Source organism: Hemicordylus capensis, chromosome 6, assembly GCF_027244095.1.
Source record: "Hemicordylus capensis ecotype Gifberg chromosome 6, rHemCap1.1.pri, whole genome shotgun sequence".
NCBI classification, from domain to species: Eukaryota; Metazoa; Chordata; class Lepidosauria; order Squamata; family Cordylidae; genus Hemicordylus; species Hemicordylus capensis.
The window spans coordinates 158,755,585-158,782,605 of NC_069662.1; the positions used below are offsets into that span (position 1 = coordinate 158,755,585).

At 43.4% G+C, this 27,021-nt stretch overlaps 1 protein-coding gene across 8 annotated transcripts in view; it reads left to right on the forward strand.

The window, feature by feature from the left end:
* KMT2C (lysine methyltransferase 2C) overlaps window positions 1–27,021 on the forward strand; it is a 302,840-nt gene that overhangs the window by 252,074 nt on the left and 23,745 nt on the right. For 5 of the 8 annotated variants that reach the window (XM_053260171.1, XM_053260176.1, XM_053260175.1 and 2 more), the window contains 11 exons: window positions 808–1,109; window positions 2,265–4,057; window positions 5,582–5,693; window positions 6,313–6,391; window positions 6,878–6,941; window positions 7,999–8,231; window positions 10,081–11,775; window positions 14,152–14,364; window positions 15,677–15,841; window positions 18,146–18,287; window positions 18,697–18,844. In XM_053260171.1, coding sequence (XP_053116146.1) covers window positions 808–1,109; window positions 2,265–4,057; window positions 5,582–5,693; window positions 6,313–6,391; window positions 6,878–6,941; window positions 7,999–8,231; window positions 10,081–11,775; window positions 14,152–14,364; window positions 15,677–15,841; window positions 18,146–18,287; window positions 18,697–18,844 — 4,946 coding nt within the window. The remainder of the gene's footprint in view (window positions 1–807; window positions 1,110–2,264; window positions 4,058–5,581; window positions 5,694–6,312; window positions 6,392–6,877; window positions 6,942–7,998; window positions 8,232–10,080; window positions 11,776–14,151; window positions 14,365–15,676; window positions 15,842–18,145; window positions 18,288–18,696; window positions 18,845–27,021) is intronic. The other 3 variants (XM_053260179.1, XM_053260173.1, XM_053260174.1) reach the window with 2 other exon arrangements.

Below are 27,021 nucleotides of genomic sequence, written 5' to 3' on the forward strand. Positions count from 1 at the left end.
GTGACTGGCCCAGAGTCATCCAGCTAGTTTCATGGCTGAATGTGAATTTGAACTCGGGTCTCCCCGGTTGTAGTCCAGCACTCTAACCACTACACCACGCTGGCTCTCAACATGTTTCCAGGACAGAGGAGGTGGGGGCATTGTGCTTGTTTAAGACGTTAAACGCCTTCAGGAGTTCAGCTGCTACTCAGTATTTTGGTGTATTAGATAGCAAGCAGAAGAACCTTCTCTGACTACTCCAGATGTGAACTGTTGCATGCACCAGAGGCCTGCCCTCCCCTAGGGAATTTCAAATTCCCAAATGTACCTTCTGAATTATCAGCATTTATTATGTTAAATAGTGTGTTTAAAAATGCGTCTTGGAAAAAAATCACCATTCTTGAATTCCTTACCTCCCTTCATAACCACAGTCGTCAAATATTTTGGCACTTATGTTGTCATGGCTAAAACTAACTACATCTCCTGACTATGAATCCATAGTCAGGATTGTTTTAACATCCTGTTTTAAGGAGGAGCCAAGTTAGCCTTAACCACAGTTAACGTGTGGCAGCAAAACCTGTAACTGCCTTTAACATGGGAGGGGGGATTTGCTCTGTGCAAGTTGGCTGGAGGAGGACGCGTATAATTCCAGGGAGCCTACCTTCCTTATATCTGCACCAGTTCTGAGAAAACTAATGGCGCGAAACTCATAAAACGGAAGACTTGACCCTGTAGAAGTGCATTCCTTAAGCTAACTTCAGTTGTAAAATTGACAAGATGAATTGTTTCATTACCTAATAATATGTATTATTTTTTGTTTCATGTCAGCGCCAGAAATTACGTGAAATTATTCTGCTGCAGCAGCAACAGAAGAAGAATGCTGTCCGCCAAGAGAAAGCATCACAAGAGCCTACCACAGCACCTCATCCAGGGCCTATTCAATCATGGCAACAAGACAATTTGAACCAGATTTTTAACAGGCCTCCTCCTCCCTACCCTGGAAATATTAGGTCATCTATTGTCCCTCCCAGTGGGCTAAGATTTGCAGGTTTTCCTGTTGATGGGCAGTTTAATAGACCCCAATTTCCAGGAGAAATGGGTGGCATGGGAGTGAGGCCTCATGGAATTAGGTATAGTTCTCGATTACTCAATCATAAAATGTACTGCCTTTTAAAATAAATGTGTAGTTTCTTTATCAGGGAAGTGTAAGCCTATTTAGAATCCCTTTAAAATAATGTGGATTAAAATTGTATATGAATTAATACAAGCATATTAAAGGCTATATTCATGGAACTCCTTTCTCTTGTAAGAGAAAAGGTGCTCTATGACTTTGCATATGTGCTGGGAATGACTGCATTTCACATCACCCCATGCACATCTTCCCACCTGTTGCTGGGACTTGACAGGGCTCTGTTTCTCTTAAAGGCGCTTTACCGGTGCCCAGAAAAGCACAGCAATGTGTGGAGGTGAGCAGTGCCTCTATGCCAGGGGTGGGGAACCTTGGCACTCTAGCTATTGTTGAACTACAACTCCCATCATCCCCAGCCACAATAATTGTGGCTGGGGATGATGGGAGTTGTAGTTCAACAATAGCTGGAGTGCCAAGGTTCCCCACCCCTGCTCTTTGTGGTGCCATGAAGGCTGTGCAGAATATTCGGCTTCAGCTGGTGCTTTGCATGGACCTTATTGCTAATACATACATGACACAATAGCTCATGTATGTAATAGTGTTCAAATTATGAATAAGCATTCTCTACCAAACATTAAGAACATTTACTTTCAAAATTGCTCTTCTAAACTAATATTCTGTAATGCAAAAGGTGTGTGGTCCACAAGAGCAGAGGTATACTCTGCTCCTTATGCTCGTGGGTAGAATATAAGCTCTCTTTAATTTTAAACAGGTATCTTGTTTTAGCTATCAATGAGTATAAGTTCTTGTTCAAGAAATATATTAATTAGAAATCTGGAAAGTTGTTTTTAAATTGGCACTTTCTCTTGGTAATTTAAATGTTATTTAAACTACTTGCATGTAATCCACCCTGTTTTGGTTTTAAGTCTAAAGCTCACCTAAAAATGTGAGCACAGAAACCGCTTTACTGGATTAGACCCAGAGTTCTTCCAGCCCAATACTGTTTCCAGTAGTGACCAGCTAGAGTGTAAATTAGCTTTCAGAAGTGTTGTTTCAGTTTATTTTTAAAAAGATTTAATTCTCTGCAAAATAGGCTTATTATGTAAAGTATGCTGTTCTAGATAATCCAATTCAGAGACATACTCTGTTATTTCAGATTTGGATTTGCTGGTGGTGGCCATGGTCCTCCATCATGTCAAGAACGTTTTCTTGGTCCTCCACAACAAATGCAGCGTCCTGGTGTTCCACCACAACTAAGAAGATCCATGTCTATAGACATGCCTGGACTGCCAAACAAGCCACAAATGGGTAACCCTATTGGACTTTCTCAGCACTTCCCACCACAAGGTATTCAGGTCCAGCAGCACAACATAATGGGACAAGCATTTATTGAGCTATGTCACAGAACACCTGAAGTCAGGCCGAGACTACCTTTCAGTTCTTCAACTACAGTTATGAACACAGTTCCCCAGCATCAGCAACATACAGGTTTTGTACCTAGACAAGACTGTCAAGGCTCAAGACATATGGAGCCAGCAAGACGTAATCCTCAAAACCTAAACAATTCACTGCATGTGTCAACAGGCTTGGGACATTTACCATCGCCTCAGCAAGATGCAGTGAATACCAACCATGCACCAGTGCTAGTAATGTGTTCTTTAAGTCATCCACCAGTTAATGATACTTTTTCAGGAGCTTCTTTACCAACATCAACACCTGCTGAGGCTACAAGTACATTACAGATTCCCAACCAACCCACAGATGGATTAGAAGAAAAGCTTGATCCTGATGATCCCTCTGTGAAAGATTTGGATGTCAAAGACCTTGATGGTGTTGAGGTTAAGGATTTAGTTGATGAGGACCTTGAAAACCTAAATCTAGACACAGAGGATGGAAAAGGAGATGAGTTGGACACATTAGATAATCTTGAAACTAATGATGGTCACCTTGATTACCTTTTGAGATCGGGAGAATTTGACATAATCGCATACACTGATCCCGACCATGATCTGGGTGACAAAAAGGGTATGTTTAATGAGGAGTTGGATCTTAATGTTCCCATAGATGATATACAGAGCAAAGTAGAAGATTCTCAGCAAAAACATCAAGATGATAAAGCTGCCATTTCTGCAGACTCAATACCTCCTCAGAAAAAGCTTGCTGAGGTCAGTGAGATTAAAACAGAAGTGCTCTCTCCAAATACACTAGAAGAATCAAAATCTGAGAATGAAAAAAGTGATGGAAATGTGGCATCTTCAAGCACACAGCTTGCTACTGACGTCTTTGATAAAGAAACAAAGTCTGTATTGCTTTGTAATGTGGAATTACCTGACAAAACAACCACAAATAAGGAAACCACTGTGTCCAGCCCAGATGCTACTCAGGGCCCAGCTCAAAGTATAGGAAGTTCTTGCAATCTCTCTGGATCCACTCCAGTTCTTACAGGTTTGCTCGCTAATGAGAGTTCAAAAAACTCTGGCATCAGGCCACTGGACTCCCCACCTCACCCTTTAACAGTAGCGCAAACAAACCCTGTTTCAAGTATTCCACAATCTTTAATGACACCTGCTGGTCAGACCATGGAAAATACATTAACACCTAATGTGAATGTGGTTCCACAAACCAGCCATGGCTTCCCACAAGGGACAGCAGTAAATCCAGGCTTTATCTCTGGCCAGCCAGCTAATCATAACTTTGGGGCAGGGCAGCCTGTTAATCCAACTGTGCCTGCTGTAAATCGTCCTGTCCCCAGTGGTATGTCTGGTCCCCAGCAGATGATGCTCCCACAGATGTTAGCTCAGCAGCAAAATCGGGAGAGGCCACTTCTGCTGGAAGAGCAGCCCCTTCTCTTGCAAGATCTTTTGGATCAAGAGAGGCAAGAGCAGCAGCAGCAGAGACAGATGCAAGCCATGATTCGCCAGCGTTCAGAGCCATTCTTCCCCAACATTGGTAGGTTTTATTTTTCTTCTAGTCAAAGGATGATGTCACTACGGGTTATTACTGATTGTCTAACCTGAATGGAAACTAGCAATCTTATGTCAGTATCAGTAGTGTCCATTAATAGTTACTATCTAATTTCTGTATCCTGCTCCCTAATTTGGTCAATCTGCATGTGGAAAATTGAGGACAGAAATTGGATTGGAAAGGGCAGGAGAGAGCTTGTGCTCTTGCAGGGAAATAGTGTATGTCTTGGGGTTGTTAGGAGTCAAATCAACTTCCCAATCCTTTCCAATGAATGACTAAGCATAATTCGGTGAGCACTGATGTGTTTGGTAGAAGCCAGCAGCCCACTGAGCTGACACCTGACCCTGAGGCAACTGTTGGCAGTTCCACCTAAATTGGGACCTGCCAGCCCTTTTCTTTCTCTTTTGCTGCTATCCTAGCCTGAAAGTCCCCACTGGAAATGTCAGAGGAGGATGGGGAGGAAGGGTAGTGAAAGTTGGAAGATATGAGGGCAAGAGTGGGCACACAAGCTTTGTATGATGAAGAAGTAGAAGAGAGAGAGTAAAGAGACTTCTTCCTTCTGCCAGTCAAAGTGTGTGTTGTAGTATGTGCGTAACTGTATGAGAGCATATGTCCATGTGTGTACAGAGCAGCAGCAGGCAGGTACAGATCCATTGCTATGCCCCTCCTTGCTACCTGTTTCCAAACTTGTTTGGAAGCCAGTTTCCAAACTAGTTATGCTATGTGGGGTACTGGTTAAGGTACTTGCTGTTATTGCACAGTTTTCATTTAGGTAACTAGCATGCTCTGTAGAAATACAAAAGAATAAACTATGCATCACAACTAAGCTTCACTCTTCTCAAAATGTTCTACTTTAAGGAACCAGCAGGTTGAATAATTGCTCCAGCTCTTGCTTCAATTTATTAACATGAATGTAAGTTCTGAGCTTACTCAATTCAAGCAAATCTAAAGACTTTAAGGCAGAAGCCAAGCTAGCAGTTGGTAGAGAGATATAAGTAGGCAACTGGCTGAGTAAGAATCCAGTAAGGCAAAACATTGAGGGGCAGAATAAAAATCCCCAAGCAATGATAGTGAGGTTGGGGTGGGCACTCTATCACCAGGCACCCATCTCTCCCGGGTTGGTTTGTTTTTTAACAGCAGTATAGTTAAATCCCCTCTTCTTGGAGGTGGGATATACTGATGGCACTGCAGGGCTAACATCAAGAGAGAAAATTGTCATCTAAGCAAAACTGCTCCTATCAAAGCACCCCTCTTTCTCTGTGATACTATTCAGCATCCTTCTATCCATCCAGTGGATTGATCCTGTCTTATTATAATGTAAATCCTATCCTTGTTGCATACATTTTGAACTCAGGCCACTTTATGAAAATGACAATGGAGTTGGGTATTTTGTTGCATTTGTATAACTTTGAAAAAAAGCAGATGAGAACAAATGATACAGTAGGTGTATGTACATTGGCAGTTTTATATATCACTCAGCAAATGTAACACATTTCTCTTGCTCCATAGATTTTGATGCAATCACTGATCCTATAATGAAAGCAAAAATGGTGGCTCTTAAAGGGATAAATAAAGTAATGGCACAGAACAATATGGGGATTCCACCAATGGTCATGAACAGGTAGGCAAAGGTGACAGTATTTATATAGAATAAAACAATTTATAAAAGTTTACGGTCTTCTCTTAGATCACAGTATGAAGGTTTCTTCTCTGCCTCCTGGATTTTCAGATTGTTTTGTTTTACAATATGATTTATCTGTGGAAAATATTAATGAAGAGAACTACAAAATTCTAGCATTGAGCAGTTTATTTCCTTCCTTGTTGTGCTTACAAGTACCTGCACTTCTCCAGCACATAGCAATAACGATGTGTGCAAAAAATGGTGAAAATTCATCTCACCTCTTGCTTTGCTTTAAGATGGTTGTCTTTAGGATGGTTTGCTTTAACATGATGTCTCTCTCCCACCATTCTAAAGCAAAGCAAGAGGTGAAATGAATCTGATATCTGTGTGGAATGGATGGGATATGCACAAAATCATCTAAAAAGAAAAGAGTATGTATGATTTCAACAATAAAAGATAGTGGTGGGAATATACTACTGGCAGGTTGAATAAAGGATACTGGGAGATCTTGGACTCGTCTTGGTGGTTATTTTATAACACAGTCATATACTGACACTGTGCTTGCAAGTTATAAAATAAATCCAAAATATGTGTGTGTTTTTTATTTATTTATCACAAGATTTGCCTTTATGGGCCAGGCAGTGCCCGGAACACAGAGCGGTGAAGGCCAGAATCTCTTACAGCAAGCAGTTACACAGGTAATGTAATCTGTCCCAAGATTCTCAGTAAAGTAGCTTAATTTTTCTTAAGGTGAATCATGATCAAAGAGCCAATGTGCTATAGTGAATAAAGTGTTGGACAAGCCTGGGTCCAATTCCGATTTATTCCTGTACACACTGGATGGGCGGGAGAGAGTCACTGGCCCTAAACTTCAGAGATCTGTGAGTGCTACCCAATCCCATGATGATCAAAGGGTCACCACTGTTACCCCTGACAACAGTGATTATCTGTTTTGGGGATGAGATGGGTCTCCATAAGTGAAACAGAAAGCTCTCTGGACTGGGGTCAGAACCATGCCTGCAACCTATGTGCATAACCCAACCCCAGCAGCAACCTATAGAACATACCTTGGAGGTGTCCCAAGGGCAGAAATCTATTTCTGTGAGCAGATATGCCACTTTTTGGATCAGGACAACTCTAAAATAGAACATTGTTAATACATTCTGCATTGTTTTCTTTTTAAGGATGGAAACCTAACACCTCAGATGTCTAGGCCGAACCCTCCAAATTTTGGTCCTGGTTTTGTAAGTAAGTATATCTCTGATTGAATATATCTCTGATGAATGCACCACTGAGAGACCTTAAAGGCCAAGTTGAAGATCATCCTGGAGAGAATCTATCCGTGTGGTCGCTAAGAGTCGACACCGACTTGACGGCACTTAATCAGTCAGTCAGTCAGTCAGTCGTATCTCTGATAACGTATTATATGTGGTCCTGGATTCTGGTGCTCAGGAACCATTGTGTGCACATGTTATAGTTCAAAATAATGTAATTAAGACATTCTGTAAGACCACTTAGGGAAGGAAAAAACCTCATAAAACTACAGAAAACCCACGGAATCATCTCACAATATTGCCATTATTGCTCAGATTATGACACATGCATTCTATTGGGATAATTATTAGGCTGATTTAATTTACAGGTTCTTTTTGCAAAGCAAAAAGGCTCAGTATATGCGGAGTCGGAGGGAGAATGTTTAAATCGGGGGTGGCTGGAAATGACCTTAGAGGTCACTTCCAGCTGGCATTTTGAGATCGGGGCTATTTTATGGTGGGTGGGGGCAGAAAAAGCCCACAATTTTCGGATGATTTGTTACTCCTGGGGGGCATTGCTGGGGACCCACAAAGCAGAGTAGCACACACCTCATTTCTAGGGCCCTTTACCCAATTTTTTTACTTTTTCCAACTTACGGTAACCTAACTCCCTGATTTCCATAGCCTCAGTGACTCAGTATTTGCAGTTTCCATATCTGTTGTAATATTGGAGAACGGAATCCTTGTGAATACTGAGGTTCTTCTGTATATATTATTTTTGATGCTCCACAATCTCCCCCCCCCCTCCACTCCCATTATTTATTTCAGTTCTGTTATGCAAAGAAGTAAATGTTACGGGGCACTCATGAGAAAAAAAATTCTGAAGCCTTTATTAAAACTAAATTTGTGAACGTTTGCGAAACTCAACACATTTTAATTGGAAGAAGGCATAGCAAGCTTGTACAGAACAGCCACACATCTGAAAAATAAAAACCTCCATTTTAGAACCTGAATTCTTAGAAAAATATTGATTAATTGTGTGTGTTCCTCAGATGATTCACATAGAAAGCAATATGAAGAATGGCTGCAAGAAACACAGCAGCTACTTCAAATGCAGCAGAAATACCTTGAAGAGCAAATTGGAGCACACCGAAAATCAAAAAAAGCACTCTCTGCGAAACAGCGTACTGCAAAGAAAGCTGGTCGAGAATTCCCTGAGGAAGATGCAGAGCAGCTTAAGCATGTTACTGAGCAGCAAAGTGTGGTTCAAAAACAGCTAGAACAGGTAAGGATTTGTGGAGCAAGGTGCAAGAGGACTCAGTAGCACACTGAAGTACTCTGTTGTTAATTAAATTGTAAAGGTTTGGCAAAGGTTGTAAACGGCCCAGAGACGTAAGTTTTGGGCGGTATAAAAATATGTTAAATAAATTAATAAAAATAAAAGTGCTAATTTATGGAATAGACATAGATGTAAGATTCAGATGAGTGGAAATGTTTGGGATGCTGTGATATATAGTGTCTGTAAAACAGCCAAGAGTCTGTGACATTTTGAAGACTCTAAGATATTTATTGTGGCATATACCTCCTTGGACTAGAGTCTGCTTCCTCAGAGATATGAAATGTTAGCCTCAGTTGGTGGCAGATAGGTGGACAGCCTACGAGTATTCAAGATAAGAATGAGGAACATTCTGTGTCATAGAAATTAATGTCTATTAGCTACTCAGCTTAACTTGTTCTTAAAGAAGACTTAAAAATGTTGCCCCTAATATTTGATTAAAGATGGATTTTCACAGGGCTCTGTCTTGGATCCTATGCTGGTTAATAGGGGTGTGCACAGAACCAGTCCCCTGCACTCCCGGGAGGGCGGGGAGGTTTTATTTAAGGGGCAGGGGCAGGACTGTGAAAGTGGCCCCCGCCCTGCCACTTTCACCCTGCTGGCACTCTCGTAAAAAGCGGGTGCGCAGGACTGCAGCGTCCCTCCCTGTGCCCCAGTCAGTATTGCCACAGAAGTGGCTCACACGCATGTGCCTCCCCTGCCCCTTAAAGAACCTCCATCATCCTCCACCCGGCTCAAATGCTGGTCCACAGAACTGGTTTGGCGCTCCTAGAATGGAACACCCAACCGGTTCCGTGCACATCCCTACTGGTTAACATTTCATAAATGACTTGAACAAGGGAGTTGAAGGGATGCGTATCACATATACAGATGACATCAAATGGGGGAGGAGGGAGTTATCGGAAGACAGAACCAAGGTTCAGACCAATCTGGATAGGCACGTGTCCAACAAACAAACAAGATGAAGTTCAACAGAGACAAATGTAAAGTTCTACATTTGGATATTCAAATACACAAGTAAAGAATGAGGAGACCTGGCTTGGCAGCAATACATGTGAAAGGTCCTTAGGTGTCTTAATGGACAACATGTTGAACATGAGCCAGCTGCTAAAAAAGAACTAATGCAGTATCAAACTGCATTGACAGAGGTATAGTGTTGAGATCACAAGAAGTAATTTTTGGATTCTGTACTGTGCTGATCACTTGGAATATTGTGTCCAGTTTTGGACCTTGCATTTTAAGATGTTAATAAACTGGAACAGGCTCAAAGGAGGGCATCCAAGATGGTGAGGGGTTTGGAAACCAAGTCCTACAAGAATGGTTGAAGTAGCTGGGTTCATTTAGCCTGAAGACGATGACTAAGTGGGGGTGGGGGGGATAGGATAGCCATCTTCAAATATCTGAAAGGCTGTCACATAGAGGAGCAGATTTGCTCTTCATTGCTTCTGAAGACAAGACTAGAACCAATGGATTGAAACTACAAGGAAACAGATCTAGACAAGGCATCAGGGAGAATCTCCTAACTGTAAAAGCGATGCAATGGGGGGACAGTCCGCATCATACAGTGATGGGTTCTCCTTCACTGGAGGTTTTTGAGACAGAGACCGGACAGCTGTTTGTCAGAGATGCTGTAGCCATTTCCTGCTTGGACTAGAAGACTTCCAAGATTCCAACTCTAGCATTCTATGATCTTCTTCAGTGTTGTATATATATATTTTTAGATTAGTTTTTCTTGAAAGTCTGCAGCTTGAGAAACAGAAAGCATGCTCTCATGGGACTTTATATGCTTACTTTGCAGATACGAAAGCAACAAAAGGAGCATGCAGAACTCATTGAAGAATATCGGATTAAGCAACAACAATGTGGAATGGGACCCCATACAATGGTGCCTGGAATGCCTTCCCAGTCCCCAATGGTTCCAGGAGGATCGCCACCATTGGCAGTGGGTCAGCAGAATTTCCCAATGGCATCACAACAGCTTCAGCATCAACAGCATACAATTGTTGTTCCAGGGCAACCCAACCCTCCTAGGATGCCAGGCTTGCCTGTGTGGCAACCTCCCAGTGCTGCCCCGACACACCTCCCCCACACTACGCCGAGGATGCAGCCTCCCATGACGCAATTGCCAGTGAATCCTGTGACACCCACCTCTGCATCGGCTCCCAGCTCCAATGTGCAGTCAGGGCCACCACCTCGTGTAGAGTTTGATGACAATAACCCATTTAGTGAAAGCTTTCAAGAGCGTGAGCGAAAGGAGCGCTTGCGAGAGCAGCAGGAAAGGCAGAGAATTCAGCTGATGCAGGAGGTGGATCGGCAGAGAGCCTTGCAGCAGAGGATGGAAATGGAACAACACGGCACAGTGAGCTCAGAACTGAATGCCAGAACCTCCTTGTCTCAAATCCCATTCTTCAATGCTGACCTACCTTGTGATTTCCTGCGACCTCCTCGGCCCCTTCAACAGTCTCCACAGCAGCAAATAGGACCCAGTTTGCAGCAAGGGCCTTTGAACTCCCCACCAGCTGCCAACTTCCCCCAATGTAGTGAGCAGCCATCAGTGGGCTCTTCCCCCTTTGGACCTGAGCCATCGCCTGTTTCAGATGGAAGCCCCACCTTCCATGCTGTTAAACAACCCCATGGGAATATCTCTGGGGCCAGCTTTACCCAGTACCAGGTTAGACCTCAGTTTGCCCCTGGTCTGCCTGCAGTTCCTTCAGTACCTGGCAGTGGTGCCCCCTGTGGTCAGGACACCAGCATGCCCCAGGGAACAAACTTTCCCGGAACAAGTCAGTCTCTCATTCAGTTGTATTCTGATATCATTCCAGAGGAAAAGAGCAAAAAGAAAAGAACAAGAAAAAAGAAAAAGGAGGAGGATGCAGAGTCAGTAAACACCCCATCGACACCTCACTCAGACATAACTGCCCCCCCAACTCCGATTGTTTCTGATTTGGTCTCCACCCCAACAGTTAGTACACCTGGGGAGCTTTCACACCATCCAGGAGAAATGGAGGCAGAAGAGCTGCCAGGCTCATCAACTCCAAACGCTGCAGAGAGTCAGTCTTCCTTAGAACTGAAAGGTCAACTCTCCAATAGTGATTTGCCACAAAACAAATTGCCTGAGCAATCAAGCGTAAATCCAGAGACAGACAAGGTCAAGACAGATGCTTCTGTGAGCGTTCAGGAAATTAGACGGGAAAAGACAGAAGCTGATCAGTGCCCTAGCCAAACTGAGCCTAAGATGGAGAATCAAAGTGGCATTAAACTGGAAGAGGATAAAGCTACAAAGCAGTCTTCTCCTTCTTCACAGAGTCAGGCACAACCTGCCAGCACCCCAGCATCAAAAGGGGAATCAGGGAATGAACTCCTTAAACACTTGCTTAAGAACAAAAAATCTGCCTCTCTTCTGAATCAGAAATCAGATAGCAGCTTCCAGTCAGAAGAGAATGCTGAGGAGAGCAAATTCATGGGAAAACGAGACCTGTTTGAAGGCAGCATGGTATGTATATATACTTTTTTTTTTTGTAACACCCAGAATTTTAGAGTATGGATATCATACCATGGCATTATGAATGTATTGTACTGATGCATTATAAAGAGGCTAGCTTATAATGATTAGTAGCATGAAGGTTAGAGCATGGAGAAATTAAATTAAGATTGTATAGAGTTAAGAGATCTTCATAGATTTATTGATTGATTTCTGTACCCAGACTACTAGCTTTTATAATAAACTGCTCACAAGATTTATTAAGGTTGTATAAACCTGGCATTTCCTAGCTTTTTACTAGGGATTTTGTTGCTTAAATTGATGCTGTACATTCCTTTATAGTGTCTAGGAGTAGAGAATGAGTGTCTTGTTGTGCAATTCTTTTTCTTTGCTTTTTGATAATTTTATTCATCAGCAGTTTATCATAAAAGCTTGTCGTTTGGGCATAGTAATCAATTTAAAATCTACAAGAATGAAGAAAATTGTATGTTGGTTGTTACAAAATAGCTATAGAGTATTGAACTGCTGGATGGCCCATGCTGTCAGCCAGTCTAGTTATAGTGGCTGACATCCAGATTAACAACATGCTGACATAAGAGTGTTTCCCCTCACACTAGAGGAGAGTGGCAGTTTTTTACTGTTCCCTCTGCAGCTACCTTTGCCTCCCAAAATTACGTCCTTGAGAATATTGCAACACTAATGGGAATTGTCCCTCATCCCTTACACAACAGAAAACACTCTTCCACTAATTCGCCATTAGGTTGGATGTTGGCCATTCATTCATAGCCAAATCTGTGCCAATGTGTCACTGTTGTGTGTTCATCATAACTATAACAATGGCATCTCTTAGGTAACCTCCTATTGTGAATTGGTAGCTGCTTAGTATTTTTGTAAGCTCTTATCAAGCTATGGTAGAATCCTATATGTTAATCCTAAGAATGTTATAATTAACGTAACTCTGAAGGGACCTTGGAGATCTTCTAGTCCAACCCCCTACTCTGTGCTGAAAACTGCACCTGTGTTCTCTATTGCTGGGATGCTTTTCCTGTTAGTACTACAGTTTGTATGAACATATACTAATATTTTAATTAGTTTTTGTATTGTTTATGTATTATGACTTAAAAGCAACGATTCTTAGGGAAACTACTAATTGGGCATTAGTGGAATCTCAGATTGGAGAGCTCATTTTGTCAATGAAGAATTATACTTGAATGTTGAAGTTTCTGATCCAATTATTTGTATGTTCTGCCTTTTGTTGTGGCCTCTGGAATACTCTGGAAACTATTAAAAAAAGAACAAGTTAACAAAATACTGGAAAAAATAACATTATGGTGCTTCTCCAGCATGGGTATGCTTAGATGCTTCTCATCTTCAGTTTCTCTTGATCCTCTGTGAATTATTAACTGCATTTGTAATGGTATTTACAGTGGTATTTGACAATATGCAACCCATATTGACAGGATGGGTTGCATTCAAATATAGATGTAAAACAATTTTGTATTGTTAGTCAAAAACCAGAAGATCTGTCTGTCCATTTTACCTCATCTGGCTCAATACAAATTTTCTTTAAGTCAGGCCCATACAATGCACATGTCTTCCTTACTTTAGTATATCTTGAACTAGTGAGTCAAGACCCACCAGTGAGTCAAACCTTGACCTAAAGTTAGTCATACCAGTGGCACTAAACAGAGTTTTATTTTGCTCACTTTTTAAAAAAGTGCTAGATGCTGAGGAGGACACAGGGCTCTTATGGTTCTAATGGCTAAGTAATAGAGGTGACTTCAGTATGTGAAGGTTTTCTCCCCACTGCATGGTAAACTACATCGCTTTATATTTTCTCTTCCACATTTCCATATTTCTCTCTTCTGGTAGCTCTCCTGACTGCCTTTGAATCCGAACAGGGAAGAGAAGGAAGGGTTGGTGCACATGCTTAACTATAACCCATATTTAGGGCTATATGCTTACCCTTCAGGAATCATGCTAGTTAAGCACAATGGCTAACATACTGAGTAGTGTCATGGGCAGAAGGACATTTCACTTTTGCACAGAGTGGAGAGGAGTAATTCACCCCCTAACGTCTGCTTCCCCCCTCTGGAAAATATAACCCTGAGGGTTGAGATACCTTCAGGAACATATGTGGGGGGCAGCAGTGGACAGGGAGATAAGCAAAAATCACCACTCCGCATGCATAATACTACTCATTATGTGACCCAATGATAATTACTTTATGAAAAGTTGACAAAGTAATGCCTACGTTTGCTGAAGTAGAATAAAATCATTTTGGTGGGAGTATAAATATTTTAATTCTCACTTGATAGAAAAACAAACCGAAATATTTAACTTAAGTAATCGAATCTATCACTTTGTCATCTTCTTTTTTTCAATAAGCAGTCTTTAGGGAATCCGTTGCAGGGTACAATTAGATGTGGTAACAGCCAACTTCAGAGGTTTCCTGATTTAGGACAGGAAACGAAAAAGCAACGCAATAAACGAACTCAGAGAACAGGTGAAAAGGCTGCACCTCGATCTAAGAGGAGGAAAAAAGAGGAGGAAAAGCAGGCTCTTTACCCCAGCACTGATACATTTATGCAGTTAAAACAGGTGAGTACTGAGGGGGAAAGGCCAGCTCATCACAGACAAACATGAAAAAACAGCCAATTGAAGTTTTGCCTATATTCTTAGGTGTCTTGTTGCAGGCCTTGACAAATTTTCTTTAGATCTGGGAGCCAGTCCAAAATTTTAGGGCTAGACAATGGTCTCTTGTCAGAAATACCAGACTTGGTGTCACACATTGTGGAGGGGGTGGTTAAATGGGCTTCTCTTTATCCTCCTCTTTACAAGTAATGTACTTAGAACAGAAACCGGGCTGCCTAGGACAAATAAAGATTTCATTACATAACTCTACCTCTGAATGTCCTAGTCTAGGCACCATTGCCTTCTGGCACCTGAGATTTGTCAAGCTCTGTCTTATTGTTTTGCACAATGTGGTAGTAGTGGTATGTGACCATAACATTCTAGTTTTGTTTTGTTAACATTTTTGTTTTAAAGTAGTTGTAAATCTAAAAATATAACACATGAATTGTTAATTCCTTGCTTGCAATCCCCATCTTGCATTTATTCTTACACATGATAGTGCTGAAATACTGACCTTGTTGTTCCCTGCAGTATAATGTCCCTGTGTTAGGCCTTCATTATACAAAATGTCTCCATTTTAATGTAATGTTTGCTATATTGTAGAATGATGACTAGAAGCACAAAACCATAAATATTCTAAAGGAGTGTGAGGGTACAAATCTATATTGCCTCTGAACAAATGTGTTGGCACAGTTTTGATGCTTTCATACCCCCTTATGGATCTCTCTATTTATTGTATCTCCATAGGAGCAGGGCTTAGTGATTAATGATTAGAGAACCACCAATCAAAATATCTTCCCTGTGTGTTGCTAAATTTTCCTGTGTTGTAAATAGTTTGTGAGCCCTTTAGTATACCATTTGTCCTTAGGATAGTTACGTAACATTTGCAGAGGCCTGCATCTAGAGCACCCCAGGCTGCTTCCCTGAAGGGTATAAAGCAGGCTTCCCCAACCTGCGGCCCTCCAGATGTTGCCGAACTACAATTCCCATCACCCCCAAGCTATAACTTATTGTGGCTGGGATGATGGGAATTGTAGTTCATCAACATCTGGAGGGCCGCAGGTTGGGGAAGCCTGATATAGAGTGATATAAGCATATCTCTAAAGGGTTTTAACTATGCCGGGGTTCTAAATGCTTAACTTGCTGGTGTACCTCCGTTCTACTCTGTGATAAAGGATACATGCCTTCTAATGATAACTGCCATCTTAGTGTAATTGGGTGGAAATTTACAGTCCATTTATGATGCTAGTTATCGTTAACTGTTCATCTTTTCCTACAGCAACTCTCTTTGCTGCCTCTAATGGAGCCGATAATTGGAGTGAGTTTTGCCCACTTCCTTCCTTATGGCAGTGGCCATCTGAATAGTGGAAATCGCCTTATGGGAAGCTTTGGTAGTGCGACACTTGATGGGGTATCAGATTACTATTCTCAGCTAATCTACAAGGTGCATTTAACATAAATTTTCAAAGTTCTATAAGAAGCAAAGAAATGAGGTTAACCGCTAATGTATACCTTGGTGATTCATACACCCAACCTCAATATTAGCAGATACGAAAGGCTTAAAACCCACGTATCCATATTTCTTAGGTGGCCGGAAATGACCTCTGGGGTCATTTCCGGCCACCATTTTGCTTAAAGGAGCTGTTTTGTAGCTCTTCTGGTTTTAAAAAAGAATTTTTTTCCATGACTTTTCATGGAAAATTGAACAAATTGGCAGTTTGGGGGACATTGCTGGACAGATGGAGACTCTCAGAGCATGGTACAGCACTATATTTTAATTATTTTTTCTGACCTTTTCTGCCCTCCAGGAACCTAACCCCACCCCCATTCCTATCTACTCAGTGACTCGTTATCTGTGGCTTCGTTATCCGTGGAAATTGGCGGGAATGGAACCCAGGCAGATAACGAGGTCCACGTGTAGTAAAGGACTGCTTCATTAAAATTTTCTGGGAAACTGTCATTTGCCTGAATATTGATGTCTGATTAACAAAATAGTCTGTATATACAAGGTATTAGAGTCTTGGATCTTAAGAGACTATTGAGATTGTCACAGATGAGATGAGATGCTGGATTTCTTGCTCTAGTATAAATTGGACTAACTCCATTGTGACGCTGCTGCTTTGTTCTATTACCTGAGCTACCTTAAGTTGCTCAGGTAAAGGAACAGTGCCTTAAGTAGCTCAGTAGCTCACCCTTTCACTGAGCTTAGCTTAAGTGAAAGGGTGGCTTACATGGGTGTAGCATACTTTGGACAAGCAGGGACAAATGTCCCTGGTCCCGGAGAGTCAGGGAGCCCCCAAGGGCGTCACGGGCATGTGACATCCATATTCAAACTTTGCAGGTGTGCAGGCTGGCTGGAGAGGCAGGCCAGCCGGAAAGGCCCGCCGCCGCCGCCACGGGGGGTGGCCTGCCTCACTCAGCTCACCCCCCACATCCCGGATGGGAGGCCAAGATAAGAAGCGGTGGCAGGGGCAGCACCAGCAGCGGCACCGAGGTAGCGGTGGAGGGGAGATGTTGGTTGCCCTGCCCCTTGTGTCTGACATCAGACGTGGGGGTGGTGGCTTAGGGTGGGGCCCCTCCACAGATTTTGTTCCCTGGCCCCCGGGGGTCTCGCTACGCCCCTGGTAGCTTGCTTATGGCCTGCTGAGTTATGGTCCTATGTCCCTCAGTAAAATGACCTGGTGTCAAGTCCCATTGCTACAAATGCTGCTCACCCACGTTCCTCATTTATATGGCCAGATGGCAACACACAGAACCCAGGAGTTGCTCATCTCTAAAAATTTGTTTAAATCCTGCCTTTTTATGATCATGAACACAGCCTCTATACAGATACCAGCTTCTCAAACATGAACAACACATTGTAAAGTCATGGTTGCCCTGGGTTCATTCGTGTTCATTTTTTCTGCCTATCCCACCATAGTCTCTGGCCAAACCAGTTTCACGGGTTTTTGGAGTACTTAAGCAGTACTTGCTGAAAGCACTTTCAGAAGTGTGACCAGCAGTGGTACAACAGATAATGCGTGCAACATCACAGGTGAGAAGTACCACCCTAGAGCAGTTCTTAGAGGATTTTTTTTAGGTATAATAAATGATGAATGCATATCCACTGACTGACATGTACCATCACCCACTCCACGTGGAAGTACCCTGCCAAAGTCCACTCTGCCCCGCCGTACACTGGAGAATTTTTTGTCACGCTTACTTGAAGAATGAACTTGGATGCTGCTTGTAAGCCCATCCAGTCAATCTCTCCACTCCACTGACCTATATGGGAGCAGGAAAAAAGTGACCGTAATTGGGAATCTGAAAACAAATGCACACATGTCCTCTCTACCCGCATTAAACTTGTCCAGTGATCATACTACTGCTTCTGGGTCAGTCTAGCCACAACAGTGCTTACAGAGCTATTGCTCCCATTATGCTACCCAAATGATAAATGCCTAATGCTCAGCAAAATCTATTTAAATTTTATTTAACAAAAAGGTCTCATTGGAGAGGAGATGCTGAGTGATTGAAATTTGCTTCTCTCCTCCTCAGACTAAAATAAAGTGTAGTTTCTTTCCCTGCTTCGTACATAATGTGAGTAGTAAAACAATAAATGTATTATATTTGAGAGGATGGGAAATAAAAATTAAGTGCATTCTGTTGGGTTCTTTATAAATGGGTTAAAGCACCTATCATGGAAATAAGCATGTCTTACCACATAAACTTGCTGAAAACTAACTTCAGATCCTTTCCTCTGATGCAGCAGAATAACCTGAGTAATCCGCCCACTCCTCCAGCCTCACTCCCGCCTACGCCTCCACCTGTGACTTGCCAAAAAATGGTAAATGGTTTTGCAACTACTGAAGAACTTGCCAGCAAGGCTGGGATGCTGGGAGGACATGATGGTATGTTGTTTATATGCCAGAATATACACTTGCATCTTTCAGACTGTCAGCAATTCAATCTGGGGCTGCTGCTTGCAATCTTTACAACAGAATGTATTGAGATGTTGTTCACGTCTCCTGCAAAATATATGGGAAGAACGTCAAGAATATGTAAACCCTCAGTGTTCAGCACAAAATAAAATGAATGTGACCTGCCCCGTATTGAGAGTGGTAGTCTTGGTCCTGAAATTCTTTACATTTGTGTTCTTTTGCATATTTCAGAAATTACTGCAGAATGCTTGTAGTTTCTCTACACTTTGATTTTCTAATTTAAAGCAAAACAGAAGTTAGGAGCCATTCTTCCCCACCCCCAGTGTATGTTACCATATGTGTTAGTTCATTTTTTCAGTTTGTTTTTGTTGCATTTCAGTTACCAAAGCTCTAGGACCGAAGCAATTTCAACTACCTTTCAGATCACAGGATGATCTCTTAGCCAGAGCCATGGCTCAGGGTCCTAAAAGTGTGGATGTTCCTGCTTCTTTACCAACTCCACCTCATAACAATCACGAAGAGTTAAGGTAAACATTGTCTCCAAATTCTCTCACTATGTGCTGAAAGCCTAGATGCCCCTTGCAGCCATAAACTCTGAGAAGACTACAACAGTGCTAAATAACATTTCCCCCTCTTACTCTGTTGTGCAAATTCCAAGTAAATGGTATGTTTTTGGGGCACAATCTCCTGTAATTCATATCAAGGTATATCAGTCTAAAGTCTGCTCAAGTTGGAAATGTATTTGATTGATTGATTGATTGATTTGATTTATATACTGCCCTTCAAAAAATGGCTCAGGGCGGTTTACATCAAATGTCAGAGTACTTTATAAAAAGTGGGGTTGTCAAATGAACTAAGAGATGGGGAAGAATAGATAGTGTTGGTCACTATTAGTTCATGAATAATTTTATTTTTGTTCATTGATTACTGGCTGACAATTCTTATTTTTCCTTCCAAAACTTAAGAAAAAGCTTTGAAGAAATCCACTTTCCCCGATCAGATTCATTCTGGCTTACCACTCATGTTTTCAAATCAAGTTAATAACATTCTGAAAGAACTTCCCCTATTCCCACTAGAAGAGATACAGGTCCCATTCCTTGGAGCTGGGTTCTGTATATGGACTCTTGGATTTTAAAATTATTTTTACTGAGTGGTGTTAAGCATAAAAAGTCAGAAAGTGGTAGTGGCTTGGTTGGAAGGGAACTTTTTCTCCATCTCTTATTTGATAGAGTGTCTCCTTTTTTTATTATACTTATGGCCCCTTCAACTCTGCAATTGTAGGGTCTTGCAAGCATTAGTAGAATTATTCAGGTACAACAGCTGAAGCACTTGAACTGAAAGAGAGTGAATTTCTGATGTAAGAAAGGTCTACATGTGGAGCATGTTCACATCAGTTCTCTTGTGAAAAGAACAAATTGAAATTTCCTGGAAATTGCTGTCAGCATCTTAAATCCAACACTCAACCGCCACGTTATTTTTCTATGAGTGAACAGCATTTCCAAAACTTCCAGATCTGGATTGTGATCTGTTACACTGATAAGAGTGGGTTCCGCACCTGCGCAGGACCATTCGGGCAGACTTGACAAGCTCCTCAAAGTGCTTAGCCCCACCCACTTCACTTGGTGCACTTCCTTAGTTTGGACAGGCTAGCATTTTCTTCTCAGTTCCTTTCTGACCACCATTGTGTCGGCACCTGAGCTCCTTGGACCAGAACATATTTCTGGGGGGGAAGAATAAAATTGGATAGATTTTTAACGTATTATGACTCGGACTAGACCAGACTATTCTTATTCTTAGTACTTTAAAAAACTTAGTCAAAACAAACGGACGGTTTATTCGGTTACAACCTTGGACTGGACTTGGAACAGACTTTCCTTCATGATACTGGGCTATTTCTCTTTTTATTTCTTTATTGTGCTATGGATAGGAAAAAAAAACTTTAAGCGCTATGTCCACTGTAACACTAAACTCCCTTCAGTGGATGACCATGATTTGTGTCTACTTTGTTTGGGGGAGGAACACAACACCTCCACCTGGAAAATTTGTTTAACCTTTTTTCATCAAACAAGAAAAAACAGAGCCCTACAGCTGAGAGTTGCCCTTTACGACGACTTGCTCTGCCCTGGCACTCCAATGCCCAGGTCTCCGGTTGACGCTCCCATGCCCTCGACATCAGGCACGGTGTCGAGATCGACATCAGGCAAAGCATTGAAGCTGAAGTCAGGGATTGCCGTCAAGCAGTCTACATCCTCGACTCAAGCCTCCTCAGCAGCCACCACTGGCACATTTAAAGCACCAAAGCTGCCTTCGGACACAGATGACAACATGGAGGCCAGTTTAGGGCATGGCGATGCCCAGTGCCTTTTGAACTTATTGGACTCTTATCAAAAGCACGCTGTCAAGCGTGATGTTTTCTGGCTCTCTGGGCCACGGTCTCAACACTGAAGAGGAAGGGATGTCCTCTATACCGAAGACACTGGTGCTTCTGCTTCCTCAGCCTTTCAGCCTTTCCATTCCATGGCAAGCCTACTTTCAACACCTCAGCCCTCTAGTCCACACCCCTGGTGGGCCACAAAAGACTATGCTGCCACACAGGGTTTGATGCGTGAGGGTGGTTGGGGAGATGCCTCTTGTGCACACCTACGCTCCCCTGGAATTCCATCAGACTATCAAGACTACAAGCTTTGGAAGTCTCGGCATCAACTCTCGACGTCAATGATTCCCATAGCTACTCAAGTAACTCTTCCTCTGGACCCACCTGCTCTGGCTGTGATATCCATTCATTCATTCATTCCTTCATTCATTTGATTTCTATACCACGCTTCCAAAAAATGGCTCAGGGCTGTTTACATAGAAAAATAATAAATAAATAAGATGGATCCCTGTCCCCAAAGGGCTCACAATCTAAAAAGAAACATAAGATACCAGCAACAGAGTCACTGGAGGTACTGTGCTGGGGGTGGATAGGGTAGATAGGGCCAATTATTCTCCCCCTGCTAAATAAAGAGAACCACCATGTTAAAAGGTGCCTCTTTGCCAAGTTAGCAGGGGTCAGTCTCAACATCAACTCAGATCACTCCGAGGTTGCTGCTGGCCCCTTCTGTGGCTTCAATATCGATGCAAATGAAATTACCCCTCCATTATTAGAGGCTGTTACGGTACCAAAGTGTCCTGTCTTACTTGCTTGCATCTCCACTCAAACGGTGGAGGTGCCTCGGCCTCAAAAGAGCCAACCGACTCAAACTGTAGTCCTTGAAACAACGCCACTCAAACAGCTCCCAGGAGGTCCCAGCTCCCTCTGGACCACAGACCATATTTCTCATGGAGGATTATTCGTCTACTACTTCTACCTCGGGTTCATCTGAACATCCTGATGAACCCCCTCTCAAGGTGGTGCCCTCTGACAATACTTCCCTGAATGAAGAGGTACATTCTAATGTGAGCCACCCCGAGCAGTAATGTACTGGAGGGGTGGGGTATAAATGTTTTAAATAAATAAATTGTCATCGCCAGATCTCTGAAATGGATTTGACAATTGGCTTAGAGCTGAAGAAGCAAACTCAAGATGTAGAAGATCTTGTCCATAAGTTCTTCAGTTCCATCGCCTCCACTGAACTGGTCCACATTCCTATGCTGCCAGTTATATCTAAAGTGGCTAAGTCTGCATGGCAAGCATTACAAACTTCTACTCCGACTTCCAAGCGTTTGGAGAATTTATACAGAATCCAAGAAGAGGATGATGATTTCCTGTTAAAGCACACACACACCCAATTCAGTTGTGGTGGATTGTGCATCTTCCTCCAAATCTGGCAGACGACACACCACACCAGGGTACAAAGAGGGGCGTAAATTGGACGTCTTGGGACAATTTATTCCACTTTGTGCTTGGCGGTGAAGATTGCTAATTATACTGCCTGCTTTGCCAAATATACTCATTCCCTCTGGGATGAACTCTTCCAGGAACAAGCTGACCTCTCGCCGGAAGAATTTCTGGCCAAGTTTAATGAGATCCATGCTAGAGTGACTCTCCTCACTCAACAACAATTGTCCAATGCCAAATATCTAGCAGAGACTGAGTCTCAGACCTTGGCAAGTGTCATTGCTTTGCGGAGGCACGCCTGGCTCCGCCCAACTGTGCTACAACCTGACATGAGAGACAGTGGAAAATTTACCCTTTGATGGGAACGGTCTTTTCTGTGAAACAGACTCCACTATGGAGTCGATCAAGAAATCAAAGTCCACAGCTAAAACATTTTCAGCTCCTGCTGTCTTGCGTTCCCAATCCCAAGTACTGCCAATACGGGCAGAGGCAATACCCCTACAAACAAAATGACAGGAGAGAATTCCGCAAGCCATACCAGCGCTTTGGAAGGAAGCCCTTTAATCAAAGGTCTAGGGCCCCACAAGGCCAACACCCTAAACCCGCTGATTCTAACAAGCAGCATCTTTGATCGTGAAGTCAGTCCACTGATTCACCTCACCCAGAAGTCACGACCACTGACTTCTCTCCAACCTAATGTCTTAGCCACCTCCAACATCAGGCTGGCAAGTCATGCCTTCACATGGCGCAACATAACATCAGACCATTGGGTCCTTCGCATAGTCCAGATGGGCTATGCCACAGAGCTCAAGATCCTACCATCTTTCAACGGGATCAAGTACACACCTTCATCCCCACTGCTGTTGGAGGAAGTTCAGACTCTCTTAGACAAGGGGATGATACCATTTGTTCGGTGGACAGATCAATGGTGGGGGATTTACTCCCACTAATTCCAGGTCCCCAAGCAGGATGGGGGACGATGCCAATCATGGACCTGTGATAGCTGAACCATCATGTGGACATATGCAAGTTTCACATGATAACATTGCAGAGCATCCTTCCTCTTCCCCATGGGGAGGAATGGTTCACCATGTTGGATAGCTGAGATGTATACTTCCACATCAAGATCCAGCACAATCACAGACAGTACCTCAGGATCATGGTGGGTTGCCATGTCCACCAGAACAATGTTCTGGCCTTTGGACTGGTGACAGCACTTCGTATATTTACAAAATGCATGGCCATGATCATAGCACACCTCCAGTCGCAGGGACTGACAATCTTCTTCTACCTCGAAGACTGGCTCCTAGCAGGAAGGATAAAAGATCAGTTAGCTTCGCAGGTCTCAACAGTCCTGAATCTGCTCCAGGACTTGGGTATCCAGGTCAATTGGTCAAAGTCCAAACTCCAGCCAGTGAAGCACATAGGGGCCGTCCTTGACATGGAGGCATAGCGGGCTTTTCTGCCTGAGGCGTGCTTCTAGCACATCAAAACCATGATAACAACCTTTGTAGCGCAACCCAGACAGAAGGCTCACGAGATACAAAAATTGCTGGGCCTCATGGCATCGTGCAACTCCACCGTGCACTCCGCCAAACTTCGACTCAGAAGGCTTCAACTCTGGTTTCTGTCAGTATTCCGACCAAATGTGGACAGCTCACAGATGCTGTTGACAGTTCCTTACCCAATCCTGGTTTCACTCCAATGGTGGACGAAGGAAATCAACCTGCTGTCAGGAGTCTCCTTCCAGGTGCCTCAACTGTCTGCCTGGGTCATGACAGATGCATCCCTGCGAGGCTGGGGAGCCCATTGTGGGGATCTTGGCGCACAGGTCCTGTGGTCCCCGAACCAGTGCCAAATGCACATCAATCTTTTAGAATTTCTGGCAGTGTTCCAGGCACTCAAGTCTTTCCAACCATCTCTGACAGGCAAGGTGGTCCAAGTCAGCTTGGCCAATACCACAATTATTGCTTATCTAAACTACCAGGGAGGGACGGTCTCTTCCCTTTGCATGCTAAGCCTACAGATTTGGAATTGGGCCATAGCACAATGGATGACCTTGACTGCGATCCACATAATAGGAGTGGAGAGCACCTTAGCAGATCATCTCAGCAGGTCACAACTTTATCAGCAGCAACAACCTGATTGATCCCATTTGAGATCATTCGGCAATACTTCTAGCCATTGTTCAAGACCTGGGGGACCCCAGAAACCGACTTGTTCACAACATCACTGAACAGGAAGTGCCCCCAATACTGCTTAAGGGCTGGCATCAGTCGCAACTCCAGAGGGGGTTGCCTTCCAATTCAACAGGTGTCAAAAGTTGCTATACATCTTTCCTCCTTATCTTCTGTTGAACAGAGTTCTAGCAAAAGTCCTGCAGGAGTCTGCAAGTTGTATGTTGATTTCTCCATGGTGGCCCCGTCAGCCATGGTTTCAACAGGCACTCAGACTGTTGAAAGGTCACCACAGAAGTCTGCTTCATTGCGAAGATCTTCTAACGCAGGACAGAAGGCTTCATCACACTGATCTGAGAACTCTCAACTTGACTGCCTGGAGGACAGGTTCCTAAACAATATCCTCCTCAACAACCTTAAGAAATCCACTCACGTCAACTACAAAAGCAAATGGAAGTGATTTAGCCTGTAAGCACAAAAGCACAGTTTTCAGCCTTACGCTGCTACTTCTTGCCAAATACTGCTATATCTTAACGAACTTGAAGCAGCAGAAACTGGCCAATGTTTCTCTCAAAGTCCACCTGGCTGCTATTTCTGCTTGTCGGAACGGAAAAACAGTTTTCTTGCATCCAGACTCCAAAAGATTTCTAAATCTTTGCGTCTGTTTCTTGAGATAAATGACCTCAGAACAGTAGTACATCTGCTGGTCACCTCCAGACTTGACTACTGCAAATGCTCTCTATGTGGGGCTGCCTTTGTATGTAGTCTGGAAACTGCAATTAGTCCAGAATGCAGCAGCCAGGTTGGTCTCTGGGTCATCTCGGAGAGACCATATCACTCCGATCTTAAAAGATCTACACTGGCTGCCAATAGGTTTCTGGGCAAAGTACAAGGTTTTGGTTATAACCTATAAAGCCCTAAACAGCTTGGGCCCTGGGTATTGAAGAGAATGTCTTCTTTGCCTTGAACCACACTGCCCATTGAGATAATCTGGAGAGGTTCATTTGCAGTTGCCACCGCCTCGTCTGGTGGCTACTTGCGGGCGGGCCTTCTCCATTGCTGCCCCGAGGCTTTGGAACACACTTCCTGTTAAAATAAGAGCCTCCCCATCTCTTGCAACTTTTAAAAAGGCAGTCAAGACGCATTTGTTCACCCAGGCTTATAATTAGATATTGTTTTAATTGTCTCAGGCCCAGCTGCAAGCGTTCTTATATTGGCTTAAACTTACTAGCTGGCCCCAAGGGTTGGGCTCACTAACTTTGGTGGATGATTTCTGTTCCACTTGGAGGAGGAATATTGATGACACCCTGGGTAATTGTGGCCTTTCAGAGCAATATATACAATCGTTAAATTATGATCAGACAAAAAAAAAATCATTACACAGAGGGTAAGTGACATAGAAAAGCAGAGTGACCTTAGCCTGATTGCTTCCAGATATAATTATCTCAGCTTTTCAAATTACCTGAGGCCAGCTACATACCTTACACATTTGCCTACACCCAGGCTGAGAAAGGTCTCCTCTCAGGCCCGTTTTAATGTCCTCCCTTCAGCTGTGTTGGAGGGCAGATTTTGAGGGATCCCCTTGGAGGAACATTTGTGCCCATGTGGAGCTGCTGAGGTGGAATCATTAACACATACTTTGTTTAACTGCCCTTTCTATGATATTACCCGTTCCATTCAGATCACCCCCTATCAAAAGCAACATTTGGATTGGTCTGAGGAACATTTTATTGTTTATTTTTAGCAGGGGTGTAACGAGGGTGGGGCAGGCAGGGCATGTGCCCTGGGCGCCATTGCAGGGAGGGCGCAAAGTGCCTGCCTTGCCCCACCCCCGCCCTAACTGAGGTCCGGAGAGGCGCCCCGCCCCCAGCGAGCACTTGCATTTATTTTGGCCAGCATTTGCTGGCTGAAAGCGTCTATTCCCCTTTCTCTTCCTCCGGAGAGGGAGAGAAAAGAAGAATAGATGCTTTCAGCCAGAAAGCTATGACTGAAATGACTCCGAAGAGCTTGCTCATGCTCTTCGGAGCTCAAGGCCACAGCCCCTTTGCATGTGGTGTCAAAGGGGGAGTGGCCTCAAGCTCCAAAGAGCCAGAGCAAGGAGCTTGAGGCCTTTCCCTTTTGCATGGTGACATCTAAGGGGGCGTGGCCTCAAGCTCCGAAGAGCCTGAGCAAGCTCTTCGGAGTCATTTGAGGGCTTGCTTTCAGGCAGCAAACACTGGCAAGTGCTGCAGGGGAGAGTCCTAGTAACCTGGGCAGGGTTGCTTGCTCCCATTTGCAACCACTGTGGCTGCCTGCCCTGCTGGCTCATCTCATGTTCTTGCTGCAAGTCCTGACCCAAGTCCAAAGTAAGTAAATTGCCTGTGCCCCGCCTGCTCTCAAGTAGTCTCAAAAAAATTATATCTGGCTGGTGCTTTCTCAGGCTGATGCTTCCCCCCTGCCCTTCCTGCCCCTGCCGAGGATGTTTGTTTCTTTTTTTTAAATGTATACAATAAAAGAAATGTAAGAGAACTGCAACAAACTAGTTTTTCAGGAGAGGCTGAAAGGGTTAAATGAACAGAGAGTTCGTGCCTAGAGAGGTCCAGAAATGTGAATGCTCTCCAGGTTGCATCCTGTTCCATCCTGTCCCACCTCCTCCTCCTTGTTAAAAAAAAAAACCCTTGTGTTTGCATTTTCCAACCTGTGAGCAGTTGTGGCTTGCAGTTTGCAA